Source organism: Chroicocephalus ridibundus, chromosome 4 (assembly GCF_963924245.1).
Source record: "Chroicocephalus ridibundus chromosome 4, bChrRid1.1, whole genome shotgun sequence".
NCBI lineage: Eukaryota > Metazoa > Chordata > Aves > Charadriiformes > Laridae > Chroicocephalus > Chroicocephalus ridibundus.
Window position 1 is genome coordinate 31,425,847 of NC_086287.1, and position 16,339 is coordinate 31,442,185.

Genomic DNA, 16,339 nt, shown 5'->3' on the forward strand with positions numbered 1-16,339 from the left:
GATCTTTTTATCAAACTATTCTTGGGTCTTGTTTCTATATGCTGGAAAGGCTGTAACAGTTTTGTTTACTCTGAGCTACTGCGGTGGTTTAGGCATATCAACCATGAGCAGGAATGTCTAATGGGATTCCCGTGCGGTCCGTACGTCAGTGGCTCAGCCAGGCCCTGCTGTAAGGAAGGCTGCCAGCCCCAGGTAGTGCAAGTGTGATCAGATGGAAATGGAGGCACGTAGTGTACCTTGCGGAGTTAGGTATTGCCTGCAGAACAAAGCCTGTGATTTTTCCAGAAAAAAAAAAAAAAAAATTTAGCAGTCCCCAGTGAGTTAGCAGCTAATTGCAGTTTTTAGGATCATTAAGAGAAAATAACATGGAAATAATATTGCATTGTTCTTATAATCAGTGTTACACTGTTTAATAACACTTCATCATCAAACTAAAATTCTGTGGTTTTAAAATGGTAGTTCATAAAAGTTTGTTCTAATAATTCTTCAAGCATCAATTCGTGCTTGATTTATCCTTTTGTTAAAACCATGCTTTGAGAACTCTGTAAATAATTAAGGCAGCTAGATACATGACCCTTTCAGAATGTTGTACGTTAACAATATTGACTTCTTGTTTTATTCTAGTTTTGATAGCAAATATGTTGCTGCTACCTGTTGAATATGTAGTTTCAGTCAGAATTTGTAAATACGTTAATATGTTTTTGTGTTTGTTTTTTTTTTTTAAATAAAACCTCTAAATATTTAATGATTTCTGTATAATTTTACTGTGTGCAAACAAGTCAAATGAATGTACTTGGTTTAAGTTTTACTTTTAGGGCTGAACTCTTACGATAATTTTTTTCTTTTTTTTTTTTTTCTTTCCTTCTTCAGATTTTGTAGAGTAGGAGTTACAGGCCTGTAATTCGTTACTCCAGAGTAAAGGAAAAAGGAATATATTGTTTCTCATAAATTATTTTATTTGCATCTGCTATCTTAAAAAAACACTGCTTGTATCTCTGGAACCATGGAGACAAGGCTTGTAAAATGCAATGCTAAGAGACCAGAGTATTTGCAGCACGGAGTGTATTTTTTATTATTTTGTTTTGTTATTGTTGGTTAGTTAGTTGGTTAGTGCTTGACATATCATGTAAGCAATCTCTGAAAGGGAAAAGTCAAGTGATACTGGGCAGAATGGAACAGGCTGCATTGGACATCCGTTCTGATATATTGTTTAATATTAAACAATATACTTAAAGAGAGATTCCATTTGCCTAAAGGGATTTTAATTTAAGAAATCTGTTTCACTGGCAGTCAGCCCTAATGCTTCAGCTGGATGCCGTTCATTGGTGTTGCACATCATCAACATCACTCATTATAATATTACTTATATACAATAATAAATTAAAACTTTTTTATGGTTGTTAAAGTGAGAGGCAAGTGAGAAGCTACAGCAAAACTAGCTGCCTGGAATTTTCTTTGGAGATTACTGTTCCAGAAGTTTCTGTGGATGTGCAAAGCTGTATTATTTTTGGCAAGAGTTGTAGATTATTTTTTTTTTCTTTCCTGGTAATTCTAACTGCAGAGGACATGTCACCGCTGTAATTCATGGGTTTGGCTGTGGGTTGAGCGCAGTTTAAGAAATTAGACTTGATGTTCTGTCAGTCTTGACTTAACCCTGAACCCATTCTGCTCTGTTTTGGCCAGGGGAAAAGCGGGAAGAACTGCTTTGCTTTAGGATTTTGGCTGGGCTTAGGATTTTACACTGGGCTTGCAGAGAGTGGCAGTGGCCAGCGCTGCGGGCTCGCAAGGGTGAGGGCTGGAGTCAGATCAAAGCCACAGGGTGGACAAAGGGCCAGCTCTGACCGCTTGGATGCAAGGGAAAGGTCTCTGTGGGTTTAGCTTGTGGCAGTTCAAAATGAAAACAAGTACATTACTACAGAAGTGTTTGAAGTTGCTTAAGGAAAAGCTTAAGTTCTGGAACATGCATGAGTTGTTATGGAAGCATTTTTTTAAAAGTTTACGAGTGTAACTCTTCTGGAGTCTGCAAGTAACCTGAAAGAATGAGTCTGGAGAGCTGTCAGCTGCTTCCGCTCATTCCTGTAGAGCGCTGGTGTTGAAATTTGTAACAGTTTGTATGTCGATGATGTTCGTTAACATGCTTATTCATTCCTGATTTTTTTTTTTATTGTATGTTTGCATCTAAAAGATGGTGGTGATCAGGCAAGTTCAGACTTGTCTGATGCTAAACAGAAGTCCATTAGAAGATTTCTTGAAGTGTGTGCCTTTTTCAGTAGCAAAAACCTCAATAATATTTTCTTTGACAAAATCACCTTTTAAAAAAAATTTAATTGTTTTTGTTAAATAGCTGTTAGTGATCTGAAACAGTAATGGCTAATGTGAAGCCCTTGTTTAATAGATTTGCATTTGTAGCTCACTATTTGAAACGCTGTGGTTTGTTATCAGGTCTCTTTTGCTTTGACAGTCTGTTAACTATGCCAGAACCACCAGTTAGTTCCGGAGGTTTTCCACTTAACCTTTCTAAATGACATGCTTGTCTATTCAAGAGACTGTCCGTATGTAACCGAACCTCTGTACTGTTTTGCTATAAAGTAGCCGTTAAATTTTCCAGCTTGGAGTATTAAGAACGAGTAAGTTCTGTTGGCCATTTTGCTTGTACGTTAACTGAAATTGAGAGCGCTTAGAAACCTCTTGCTTTCTAATGGCACCAGTTTGTTATGAGAACTGATACCGCACACTTCAGTCTATAGCGGGCCTCCGTTTTACAGAAATAGAACTAGAAGTCTGGCTGGCTTCCAGGTCATTGTTTGCCACAGTTGTCACTTGTATTTTATTTTTGGGTAAGGATGAGGGAAAGTGACTTAAAAGCCAGTAAGTCTCAGAATGAGACAGGATAATGTTTTCGTTATGCTATGTGCTGTAACAACTTTATGTATAAACATACTATTAAATCCTGAAACACTTAAAATCGAAGGTAAAATTAACCACAACTTGGTCTGTAATGGTGTAGACTGTTCTGTTAAATGCTATGGTAAATTACTGCAATGCTATGTGTGAACTGGTGAATGTTAATGTTCTCATCAGAAAAGTTAATAGATATCTAAGATCTGGGGTGGGGTGTTGTTGTTTTAGTCTTAAGCTCAGTGTTTTGATTGTTCACCTTGTAAAGTTCTGTCCTGTGTAGAAAGTACCAGTTTACCTGCTTTATAATATTTTAATTTCATACAGTAGGCAATAATCTAAATAGTATAGATGCATTTCATTTGCTATCTCAACTAATTTATAAATATGTAACAGGCATCACAGATTTACAGATTAGTTTATAATAATAATTTATAGGGTAATATATAGAAAACGAAATAAACAGAGAAAGCGAATTGTATGAAATATAAGTTAAAGCCCACTGAGATCCTCTTCCTACAGAGGACTGGGGTGTTGTATGTGTAAACTTGTAAGCTTTGCAGAATCTTGCTCAGGTGATCTCTTACAAGTTTAAATACACAGTAAAAATCTGTATTGTTTCTTTTGGTTCATGTTTTACATATGACAAAGTCATTTTTTTTAGGCTCACTGAGGTGGTACTTTTGCATTGTAATTCTAAGTATGATATGCTGTTCAAATAGTACCCTTCTTCTAATGTGTGCTATTGAAGGGTTGTGTTTTTATTAAAATAGTGAAATACTTTTGTGGATTCAAATTATTCCTGGTTAAAAAGTGATGTGCTGATAATTGAACCATAATAAAAGGCATGCAGTAAATGGGTTTAGTCTTAGGCGGAGTTCAGTGGCAGAACAAATTTTTTACAAGACTTCGGCCTAGAATCCTCTCTGCCTAAAAAGGTCACTGTGAATATCTACTCAGATACTTGAAAAGAGCATAACCTTTCAGAAAGTTTTGAACGATTAACCTTCAAAAGAGCTGGCCTTCTGAAAATACATGAAAGTAGGTTCCTAAGAGTACAGTCATGCATAAGCATAGAAGTTGGTAGGAGAGGTAGAGGGATTTTTTGTTTGTTGTGTTTGGGTTTTTGTGTGGGGTTTTTTTCTGTTTTTCTTTTTTTTTTTTCCCACTTTCTTTTTCCCTTTAACTCTTGGTGCTACAGCTCCAGTCTATAAGGTGGGGTAATACTAGAACTTCCAAGTTTCAGTGGGTTTAATGGAAATATGAATTCCAGTTAACGGGGTACTTGAATGCTCTTGTAATGAGTGTCATACAAATCGCTTAGATAACTAGTCTTCCATTTTTAGTTTGGTTCTCTGTTTCATGCATCAAAATAGAACAGAAATCTGTAAGCTGGGTGCAACTTCAAAAATTTAAACCAAAAAAAGTACCTTACCTTCTTAATGTTGAACCTAGAAAAAACTAAAGCTAGTTTTAGAAAAGTTTTATGGGAGGAAGAAAAGGACAGAGTGCCCTGTATGGTGTCTCTTTGTGCTTAAATGTAACTTTCTTCTTAAAAACCACAAAAAATAAAAAGCACCACTGAACACACAGAGTTAATGCAGAGATCAGATTTGCAGCAGTTTTTAAGTTACAGAAAATTTTTAAGGAAAACTCAGCAATCAAAAATCTGTGTTTCTTGCTCTTGTGAAGCATGAAGAGAACTGCATTTTCTTGACAAACAGCTTCCATAAATGATGCTGGAAGTCTGGATTTTAGTGTACTGGAACTGTGCTTTGTACAGTAGAAGCTTTAGTTTTTACATTGTTGGAATTCAGTAATCTATATGTATTGTCCCATTTTCCCCTCTCCCGTTCTGAGAAACTTTTGTAACTATTTTATATGGTGCCAGAACTAGTTTCGAGTCCTTCCCCTCACCCCCCAAATCTGGGCGTAAGTACCAAGAACCCAAGGAATACATTAGTTTGCGTTAGTTACATGAATCTGTGGTAGGAGAATACAAAGTTCTTTTGTTTAAAAATAAATAAATAAATGAACTGTAAATTAGGGAGGAAAGCCTGTTTATGCCTAATCCCACTTCACGTAAAAACAAGGCTATGTGTCTCCTCCTAAAAAGGCAGAAGAGATTAAGTGGCTAAAGCAGACAAGCAACTTCCTTATAATTCCCAGTTCAAGGTTGTGTGAAAAGGACACACATATGCTCCTTGTAGAGGTAATTATTTTTACCTCTCTATGCAGCATTTGTGATACTTCGGGAGAGCCCAGAGAAGAGACAATGACCTAGTGTTGAAGAAAGTGATTTAAGATGAGAGAATTTAAGAACTGTATCTTTAGTTGATCACAAGGATAAAGGTGAACTAAATGTTTTAGAAACACTCTTGTTAGGGGGGAAAAAAAAATCAGATTCTTGATTAATGAAAAAGGCATTAACAGAAGCATATAGCTGGAAGTTAGTAAGATGAATCAATTGATAGGTAAGTGATACGTTTTAATAGTAAAGTAATCAAGGAGAGCAATAGTCTCTCCATCCATGTATTAGTCATATGGACTGTGTTCAATTTAGAGGTAGCTGTGGAATGGAATGATGTACACAGGCGGCCAGACTAGCTGATTTCCAAATCAAACTCTTCTAAAGTCTACATTACTCCATACTGGATCTGCTTTTTCCCCCCCCTCCACTCTCTTGACATGATTCTTGGTCCGGGTATGCATAATGAGTTCCAGAGTTCCTTGATCGATGTGAGGTTCCAAATGTCTGGACCAGCAGCTTACCGAATCACTAAAAGCATCCTTGATGTGAGAAGAAGGTGTCTTTTACTCTAGGTGGCAAACATTTCAGATGCACAAGTATGTTTTCCCTCCCTTAGAAGGAAAGCTGGTTTTCAACATTAACAGAAATAGTTTGGGGTGGGAGTTTTGTTTTCTTTTGGTTAGTCAATTTTTAAAATATTATTTCCTCTTAAATAAAATGTCCCATTTTTTTTTCCTTCTGTCTGAAGCAATAGAACTTAAAGCAAGAATTCACTTGTTAACTGTTTGTTTGAATTCCAAAACTTGCTTTTATTTACGTTACCAAGTTCTTAGGAAGAAATTGGGGTGAAATGGATTTGCTAGAAAAGTTGCAAACCCAAAGAATTTTGTACTTTCATCCTACTCTTCCAAGCTATAGCTATATTCTGAAGGTATGCTTTTAGTGTTAATTGGGCGTTAATGATAATAACACAGGTCTACCAATGCTCCTCTGAGTCTTTTCTGAGGTCATTGGCACCACATTGTTCTTAAATGAATGAATGCAAAATAAATAAACAAAGATCATCCTCTGAAATTGTCCCCCAAACAGAACTCTGGAAAGGCAGAATGCCTTACCACAGCGCCAGTTGTATGTATGCAAGTGTCACACAGTAATTCTGTGGTAAAATGAGAATCGCCATTCACCTGGTTATGTGGGCAAGCCTTTAGCTTGGCTCCTGAAGAATCTAGGAATAGTGTGTCGAAAAATTATGAACTGTTGTGTTAAGAGTGAGTCTTCTTTAAAGAATAAGTTTGGCTTGGTTTTTTTTTGTCTGTTTCGGAGTTGACCCGTGTCTGGGGAAAGAATGAGGGCCTATTTCAGGAAACGAAACATTAAATGTGCCTGCAAAAATGCAGCATTCCTGTGTGTTGACTGGCAGAGACCCTGTTTAACTGCTTCCGATCTCTTTAGTAATTGGAACTAGTGTTTTCCGTTCCTTTGCATCAAGTGAACCGTTCCACTGCTTTTTATCTGTAGCTCCTGCACAGCAGTTAAATGTACAGGCTTAAAGATTATCTTCTGCCACCCTCCTTTCTCCTGAAAGTCTCAATCATTGCTTTCTTTTTCCCTTCAATCCTCCTGTCTTAAAACCTTTCGATTTGCCTCTTGCTGTATTTTCTTGTCCATAGTCTAGAACTTGCTTTAGGGTTCTGCCCCATGAGTGGGAGCGGATACAATGGTGGTGCCTATGCTCTAGTCATAGCTCTGTTTCCTGTGTACTTGCCCTGGCCACCTGAAAATCATAGTCTAGTTTGTTTAAAGTGGAATTGTTTTTGTTTTTTTTTTCTTGTCCTTACTTTAATATTTCAGACTCTAAGCTTGAGCTGCTGATCTGTACGTGGTGTAGCAGTTTGTGCAAAACTGGAGCTTAGGTAATCCTGTAGATGGTCAGGCACCTGTTTGCCACTCCGCACCACTATGTTTATTGCTCGCTAAGCTGCCTTGCTTTAAGAGTTGATCGTAGGTGTCAATATAGCACTGGCTTCTCCAAGAGCACTCTGGCTCCACCGCACTGATTATGCAAGATCTTGGCAGCATACTGTGATACTGCAAAAACTGAACATGTGTTTGAAACTTTTATAGCAAGACTTGTGATAAAATTGAATTGGCAGACCTGTAGAACTACATAATAAAATAGAGTTGAAAATATGCTTTTGATCAGCCTTTCAACTGATTGTTTCTGTGTGTTATATTCTACCAGTTGTTTATCCGGTCATGTGAGATGATAAAGATTGACATCATTCTAAAACTATGATCCAATAAAGAATTAGAAGGGGACTTAAAGCTATATCTGCAGTGAAAGATGATGCCTCAGTGTCTAGAGCTGGTGAAGAATATAAAGGTTTTGTTTGCCTCGCCTCTCTTCATGGTTTTGGGGTTGGTTTTTTTTGTTTGTTTGTTTGATGTCAGTATTGTGAAAGGGGAGAGTTTTGCCCCATAAAATACTGTCTCCCTGTTCTTCTGTGCTTCCATAGTATTGTTCTGTCCACCTAGTTTCTCTAGTCCAATGTAATTAAATAACAGGACAGGGAGCGTCTTTTGGTTTGGTATGTACTAAGGCTTGAAAGAATCGACTGTTTTAAACAGTCAATTTCACACTAATCTAGATAAATCATCATGTATTTCTTTAACTGGGAATTTGCACAAAACCATCTAGGGGGGCTGTGGGAAGAGAGTCTGGAAACCTTACTGGAATGCACAAGAAAGCATATCCTGTCTACACTCCCAATGATGTTTCCACCTGTTTCTGGTCTCCTGAGACCACGAAATCAAAGGAGTACGGGAGACCGGACCAGACCGGAAAGGAAAGTGCATGTTGGGGCTTGGAGGAAGCAAGGAGGCAGCAGTGGGAATCCAGCACTGCTGTTTGCTTCCTCCCAACCTGTTTCTCTACAGAGCAGAGGCGGTCCCACTTATCATCCTTCTCCCACTTTAACTACTAGAAACAACTAAGCTTAAGACAGTTGGGGACAGTGATGGCCTTTCTGTTGTGGAGTTTGGGCAGGTTGTTAGCTTTATTTCTATTATAGTAACAATTAAAACAGCATTCATTTGTACAGTGCTGGTCCTCGTGGAATTCTGGTTCATCACTGGGGTTTGCAGGCATATCTGTCATGCAAGAAGATGCTGCTTCCTATTTTAAAGCACAAGGTGCTTATGGTGTGCCATATTGAATTTCTTCAGCTTTAGTTTGAAAGAATCAAAACTTCAAGAACTTCTTTACCAACAATAATTTTTCTTTTAAATATCTTCAGTTCTTACTGTTGGATAATGGTATGCGGTGGTTGACTGAATATTTGAAACAAATAAAAACAATGTTCTGTTCTTTTTTTCAGAGAATGCAGAATCAATTGATCTCAAACAGTTTTTTGACCTACATTTCTCACATATATATTATGTGTTCTTTGAAAACTTTGTGACTATTGAAGTAGGTCTTAAACAAAAAGGTAAGTGTTTCAAGTAGAACAGTGTTTTTGTCTCTGTGCTTGTTATAAAATAAAGCAGGGTGTTATAAATAAAGCATGGTGTCTTTGGTCACAAATGACAACATTAGTTACGTAGAAATATATGTAAGCACTATCATTACAAATAAAGGCAGAGCAATGTATGCCATGTGTATGCCACGGAGGTGAGCAAGGAGTTTATTCTCTGATAGCTGTTTTTGCCCTTTTGCAAAATAACAATTCCTAGGTTGTTGTACTTTTGTGTTCTGCAGAATTATTCTAAGTTTTGTTTAACAAGATATTGTGTAGCTTAATCTCTACCAGCTGTTGATGCCATAATGGAAAGTAACTATTCTAAACCGTAACTAGAAAATGTACTTTTTTTTTATTTGCAGAAGGAATGCAAAATAATTCTTGTGGTTGTAGAAATGCATGGTTTTGTTTTACACATATAAGGATCTTTGTCAGTGTTCTTTAAATTTTTTTTTGATAATGAAAGTGTATCTTCTATTTTATTTTTAATTGCATCTAGGTCACAAGTCTCAGAGAGAAGAATTAGATTCTATTCTTTTTATTTTTGAGGTAAGATAACTTCAGTATTCCTCTATGAGTTTTTTTTTTTACTTTGAATTAAGTCCTGTTGAATAATTACAGTACAGCTATCCTGCAGTTGCCTGGAAATACACTTTATGCTTAACCGCATTCCTTTTCTTTTGCTTAGAGTTGTATATATGTGCTTTGTGTGAGGAAAAATTTCACTTGCAGTTTTGCAGGAAGATGTCTTAACTGGAAAGAGATGTTTTCTGTGTTTGCAGATAGTTCATTTCTTTAAGGTGGCGGTCTCTCTCCCCTCCCACCCCCCCATGTATTGTACACTTTGAGATTCTTATAATGCGATCTCTGATTAGTTGTGATCTTCTTGGCCTTTTGATTGGATGTTATCATAGAATAGTTTGGGTTGGAAGGGACTTCATTCTAGTCTACCCCTCCCCTGCAATGAGCAGGGACATCTTCAACTAGATCAGGTTGCTCAGAGCCCTGTCCAACATAGCCTTGAATGTTTCCAGGGATGGGGTGTCTACCACCACTCTGGGCTGTGCTCTGTTTTTTACCATCTGAAGATCATCTTCCTCTAATCTAGCTGGAGAGGTGTTAGACCATTATTGCCCTGGCTCTTTTCTTCATTGTTTTGCTGCAGCTCATTACCCCTCTATTGAGAAGGCTGAAGCAAATGTTTGCCTGTGCTACAGAAGCAAGTTCACAGCTGACCGTCCTAGTTTAAGCCACTATAAAGGTGGAATTACAACTCCACCATAGGCACAACTAATGCAACCCGTTGAAATTTCCTAAGTTAACCCTTCACCTTCTGATCTGTGGCCTTTGTGCAAGTGCACTTTGGTCTTCTGAGTGCGATATCTGCAACACAGATCCTTGGGTTCTGTTTTTTTGTAGAAAATTTTGCAGCTCCTCCCAGAAAGGATTCATCAGAGGTGGCAATTTCATAGTATTGGTAAGTTGATTTTCTTTCTTTCTCTTTTTTTTTTTTTAAATCTTATTTTTATTAGTAGTTTGTGCTACTCATTTCCTTAACCTTTAAGTGGCATAACAGGGATTATGGTCTTGAAACCAAGCTAGAGGAAGAAAAAAAAGAAAACAAACAAAAAAACCCACCAATGTAATGAGAGGCTGTTCTAGACAGAGTTAAATCCGTGAATCTGGAAATAGAACAGTGGCTGAGAAAGAACAAAGGAAGGTGAAAAGTTGCTTTGTAATTATTTTTTCCTATTTTTTTTTTCTGTTAGTAATAAATTTAAAAGTTCGGGTGAGGTCTGTATTTGTTAAATGGGTAGTGCTGGTATTATGCACATTAATGACGTGAAAATCACTTACTTTTAATGTAGACATTCCAGAAAGCCTTTGGGGAAAGACTTTATGGGTTATGAGGAAGCTATGAAAGGTGATCTTTTTTTTCCTTCTGGCATTGAGAAAGTTGCCTGAGGATATCAAGTTCACCAAGATTAAATTGGAGATTGCCAAGGACTTGTTTAAAAGTCACTATCAAGTCTGACCGAGAACTCTGACATCTTACTTAATAAAGAAAGAACAAACAAACAAACAAGATCTTTTTTTTTTTTTTTTTCCTTCTTTTTAGGGTTGATTTTAAAGAAGCTTCTTCACACTGGAAACTCATTAAAGGTATTAGAAAAAGTTGCATACTCCTTTTGTCTAAAAAACTTAAAGATACAAATGAGAATATAAGGGTGAATTTTTACAGTAAAACCACAGGAATGAGAACCAGATCGTTACTTGTGTGTCATGAAAAAATGACTTCACATCATCTGCTTTACCTCAGTAGAACTAATCGCAGTAGTAATGTGCTTATGTAGAGTAGGCAAGTTAAAAATGTGTGCAAATAGTTGAAGGATTTGCATTAACGCAGAAGTAAGCCTTAACCATTCATCGTTAGGAGCAAGGAAACTGGTTTTGGGGCTCAGGCTGTCTTGGAAGTGGAAGATTATCTAGGCCAAAGAGACCTATTGGTGGGTAGCGTGGTAACAGTTGACCCTGGGCCAAAAGCCACCCAGGTGGAATATGTAGTTTTGGTACTGCAGCAACCAGCCATGCCACTCTGTAAACCACCTGCAGGCTTGGCTGCTGCTGAAATTCTCCAGTGTGAGAGCCAGGAGGGGACTGCTCTAGGACTCCCATCACCTTCCTTGAAGAATGAATGGAAGAGGGTAGAACGGGTCCTTCTGCTGCAGAGAGCTCACTCCGGTGTCATAATTCACGAACATATTTAGAAGTTTTATGATGATCTTTGTATTTTCTGAAAAATTCATATGTTGTCTTGCACTGCTGTTGTTAAGCGACTAGAATCGTGTTAGTTTTCTTCCTCTTCTTTCAGAGAAAGCCCTTTGAAAGAGACTCTGTGAGGCAAACAGCAGTGAAGGTGCCAGGGTTGTCCTTGCATTTCAGCAGGAGCAGCAGATGTGCTAGCTTAGCTCTGCTGACTGCTGGTGGTCAGACTGTCTGTATATTGTCATCTTTTGTACCACTCCTGTTCTCCCTCTCCATCCAGGACAAACAGAAATGCTTTTTGTGTTCTGTGACAAGTTAACTTGTTCTGTTTTTTTTCTTCTTTAAGATACGGCGAGAGGGCGTGCGTCTCTTTCTTTTGTGGCTGCAAGCACTTCAAAATAACTGCAGTAAAGAACAGCTATGGATGTTTTCTTGCTTGATTCCTGGATTTTCGTCACCACAGTCTGAATATGGCCCCCGAACACTAGATAATCTCATTAACCCTCCACTTAATGTTCAAGAAAGTAAGTAATTTGGTAATATTACTCAATTATCTACATAATTCAATTCTGAGCACAGAGGAGGCAAGTTGAGGTAACGAAGAACTAGCATACATATGTATCTAGGGAGATTATGGAGCTGTTAAGGAGTTTTTTGGCAGTTTATCAGGTGTTGTTCCAATAGTAACTTGTCTTTTTGTTGTTGTTGTTTTTCAGGGGTGGGTTGTTTTTTGTTTGTTGATTTTCAAAAAGTGTGGCTATGGTAGCTTAACACATAGCATGTGAAAATAAAGTGACCAATTTCATGTAATTCTTCTTAAGAATTACAAGCAGATGCTGCATCTACTGCAAACTTGCACAGGTAGATTCTGCTTGTGTTGAACACTGGCACTGGCTTTGGCCATACCCTAGGGAGCAAGCTACGCAAAGCAGTTTCTGGCATGGGCTTCAAGAGGATGAGTGGTTGTTAGGGCAATGCATAAAGCCAAATGGTTGATCTTCCTGCTGTGTCTGTGGATGACCAGGTAATTAAAGCTGTGGTATTCTTGTGGCTTGGAATCTTCCAAAAGAATCGGAGCTTGTAAATTGAGAAATCTGAGGTCAGAAAGTTCTGTATCAGTGGCAAGGCTTAAGTATTCCAAGATAAACTTGTTATACTTTCTAGGTTGTTAGGTTTTTGTTTTGTTTTTAAATGTGAAGATCATTGTCTTGACTCCAATCAATAGAGCGAGAGTGACTTTTCTCTTAAGATAATTCTTATGACAGATTTTCCTTTGACTGTTCACTGTGTCAATAAATATCAGATACTGGTAGCTTTGGGAAGCATCTTGCCTGCTACCTCAATTTATTCCTGTTAGTAGGGTTTTAAGCTTATTTATTAATGAATTGCAATTTGATGGGGTCATAAGCGCAAACTGTGTATTCACATAAATGTGAATGAGAAGGTGACCGCTTTTTTCCTCTGAACATGAAGTACTGTTGCCTTTTTCTTCTTTTCTGCCTCCACCCAGTGTTTTAAAGCTGACACAAGCTTTGATTGTAGAAGCAAGCAGTGTCTCCTTGGCTGGTAATTAAATTTACTGAAACAAAGCTGATTTAGCAGGCGGATTGTGTGGCAGGACAGCTCTGCAGATAAGTTTACCTTGTTCTGGAGTTATGTGTTGTATCTCTACAGCAGGAAAGGAACAATGGGTTTCAGGGGATGTAGGCAGCATAGAAATGTAGAGTGCAGAAAGTAAAATGTGAACATCTAACTACAGGAACAAGAGAAAAATAAACTCTGAACTAGCTTCACTGTAGAGGTAAAGGAAGTATAGAGTTAGTAAAACTTCGCAGAAATCTAACTGATCAAGTGCTAAATGAAGAAAATGGTGAGAGATGCAAATAATGATTTGGCATTTGTGAAACACAAATGTTACGCTACTGTTTGCCTAAATTCCAAAAGTAATTAACTATGCCTTTTGGAAAAATTGTGTGTTGGCAGGTAGATTCCCACGGTGTGTAGGGAGTAATGAGTTATCTGCTGTGTTTTTACACATGTCAGAAATCAGTTCTATGGTGGTTTATTAGCTAAAATTTCCTAATTTTCATTCATCTATGGGTGGATTATTTTGCCTGTAACTGTCTTTGTTTACCCTGGTACATTTCTGCTTTTTCTGTTTTCATAACTTGGTTGATGTTTATGCATGTGAAGAAATGGTCTTAATGTTAAATGTACTTCTTTATTTGTGTTTCTTTTTAATAGCTCAAGTGACTATAGAGGAAATCACTCCACTTGTTCCTCCACAATCAGGAGATAAAGGACAGGAAGATTTAACAAGCTATTTCTTAGAAGCACTTTTGAAATACATAGTAATTCAGGTATGTTCTATAGTTTTCAAGCAAAGAAATATGAAACACCTAACACGTGTTTGTCCATTACAAGACAACACTTCCTAGTAGCACTGTAAATGTATATGAAAATGTTTTAATCATCCCTTCTCCTTGGCCCCCCGCGCCCCCCCCCCCCAGTGTCCTTTGCAAAAAGCAAATTCTCCTAGAAAATCTTCACTTGTCTTTTTAAAGATTCATAGGTCTGTTAGCACAGGGTCTCACATCAGCTTGCAACATGGAGAAAAAATAACTTCCAGAAATGCTGATTCCAGCTCCCTTCCCATTTCCTCTTCCCCCCTCCCCATCCTGTTGCCTTCAACCAGTGGAAGGATCAACTGGTCTTTCTTACAATGTGTGTTTCTTCGTGGTCAGGGACTTTGCTTTTCAGACTAAGGGGGAACTTCTAACTGAAAGCATTGAATTTTTGTGATATGGGCTTGTAACAAGTCTGAGCAAACTTTTGCTGGCATTTTTCTTAGGTTTATGCTCAGGCTAGCTGGCAAAACGAAATAGAAGTAGGAAGTCAGACTCAATGGTCTGACTGCCAGTGTCTGGGCTTAGGGCCACGTTTTTTCCTCCAGCTGTCTTTCTGGAATTTCTGCTGTTGCTGTAGCGTCACTGTACAGCCTGTCTGTTCTTCAAGGGAAACACTCTGAGCTACTGGAAAGCTCTGGTTAATAGAAATGCTCCAGGTTGTGTTTAGAGTACGTTACAGAGATTATGGCTTTCTAGCCAGAGTTTATGGGGTATTCTTGTTTGTGTTTTTTTTTCTTGTTTGTTTGGATTTTTTCTTTTTTTTTTTTTCTGATCAACAGGATAATTTCTATCCAGATCTTGCAGGGATGGTGCCATGAGTCCTGTTGGTATCTCAACTGTACTTTACGGCACTTTAGTTTTAGGACACTTGTAAGCTCAAGCCTAATACAGTACACTGCACAGAGAAAAATTTGTGATTACAGCTACAGCTGAGCATGGGAACCTCTTCAAAAGAGAAGCAATGGGAAATAGTACGTATTTGTAATATTTCAGATCTGGCAAAGCTTATGACTTAGGTTCTGCTTGAAAATAGCTGCACTGCTGTGATTACGCTCTCTTAGTGGCATTGCTATGTGAACACCGGGTAGTAAGATTTTGCATATCCCACGCTACCTAAAAGGCAGATGATGGAGCTAAACTGTGCAGGAAAAATGAAGACTTGAATGAGTACTTAGCACATGGTGTGCAACTGTAGTGCACACTGTGTCCTTCCCTTAGTACCCTGACACTTCCATGATCTCAGCCACTACTTCAGATGCCTAGGACAGGGCATGGCAAGAGCTCCTGTCAAAAGCTGTGGCTTAGCTATTGTATTTTATGTAATCGATGTGCTGGCCAGTTGGCACATGCTGCGTCCAAGCCTGCTCTGCTGTCATATTCCCAGCAAACTGCTTGGCTGCATGACGTGCTGTCAGTGTACCAGGGTACTGCCTTCTGGGTCAGACTTGTCCAGCAGAACCCAGTTGGGTTTTGATACATAAGTTTTTCTTCATGCTTTTGCAGGCTGAGCTAGAGGCAATGGATAGTGGCACAAATATGGCCAACGTTCAACTGAAACAGTTTATGGCTTCTGTCTTACTCTGTGAACCTGCAGCGCTGGAATAATTTGCAACCTCATTTTGTTGCTTCCAACATCTCCCAGTTTGAATAGAAGTCGTCATACTTGAGATCTGTAGGCTAAGCTTAATGATGACTGTTCAGTTTGAATAAAAATATCCCTTTCAGTCTTGAAGACAACTGCTCTCTCTGTAATAGATGGGTAATACTATATTTAAATTTAGATCAGTCATTGAGGCAGGTGTCATAGAACTTGTTTGCTATGTGAATACTAAAGTCTTTTGCTGAAGTCTCTTTAGGGGCACTGATAATTTCAAGCTGAATAGTTACTTTTTGATATTAAGCTCTGGTAAAGGACTTTGCGTCCTTTTACATATCAGTCACACATTCCATTGAATTATATTGGGGGGAGTATATTTATGTGTATATATTCCATTCTAAAGGCCTGTTGCCCTGAAAATAGATCATAATAGAACTGTGGACTTGCAATAAGGAATAGAGGAGGGGGAAAAGAGGGAGGGGAAAAAAAAGGCACTTTTCAGAAAACTTCCTTTGTGTTATTTATGGTAGACTTGACAGATTACTCAACTCTACAGGCAGATGGATTCTTCAGGACAAAGATCGAAACTGTGTGTTGGTTTTATTATCAAGGAGAACTTTCATGCTTTTCAGTAGGAAAACATTTTATAATGGGGGAGGCTCAGCACTCATGATCCATGAGGGTAGACTTGTGTAACTCAGCTTTAAAGTTGTATATTCTGCTGCTGCTTGTTGACAGATTTGTTTGTTTCATATTACCAACCACATAAATGCATCTAAGTACTTATTATAATGAATGTATGGACACTTGCTAGTCAGAATGTGTCAAAAGAAACGGTCAAACAAATGTTCAGAGTAGCATGGATAATTGTCCTTTTCTTATAAAATATTTTGAAATAAAA

General features: G+C 38.1%; 1 protein-coding gene across 14 annotated transcripts in view; it reads left to right on the plus strand.

Moving 5' to 3' along the window:
- RALGAPA1 (Ral GTPase activating protein catalytic subunit alpha 1) overlaps positions 1-16,339 on the plus strand; it is a 135,727-nt gene that overhangs the window by 4,414 nt on the left and 114,974 nt on the right. For all 14 annotated transcript variants that reach the window (XR_010070997.1, XM_063334399.1, XM_063334401.1 and 11 more), the window contains exons 2-7: positions 8,527-8,637; positions 9,167-9,216; positions 10,087-10,144; positions 10,787-10,830; positions 11,780-11,957; positions 13,678-13,793. Coding sequence is in view for 13 of the 14 variants with exons in the window: in XM_063334399.1 (XP_063190469.1) it covers positions 8,527-8,637; positions 9,167-9,216; positions 10,087-10,144; positions 10,787-10,830; positions 11,780-11,957; positions 13,678-13,793 (557 nt within the window). In the remaining variant the exon portion in view is untranslated. The remainder of the gene's footprint in view (positions 1-8,526; positions 8,638-9,166; positions 9,217-10,086; positions 10,145-10,786; positions 10,831-11,779; positions 11,958-13,677; positions 13,794-16,339) is intronic.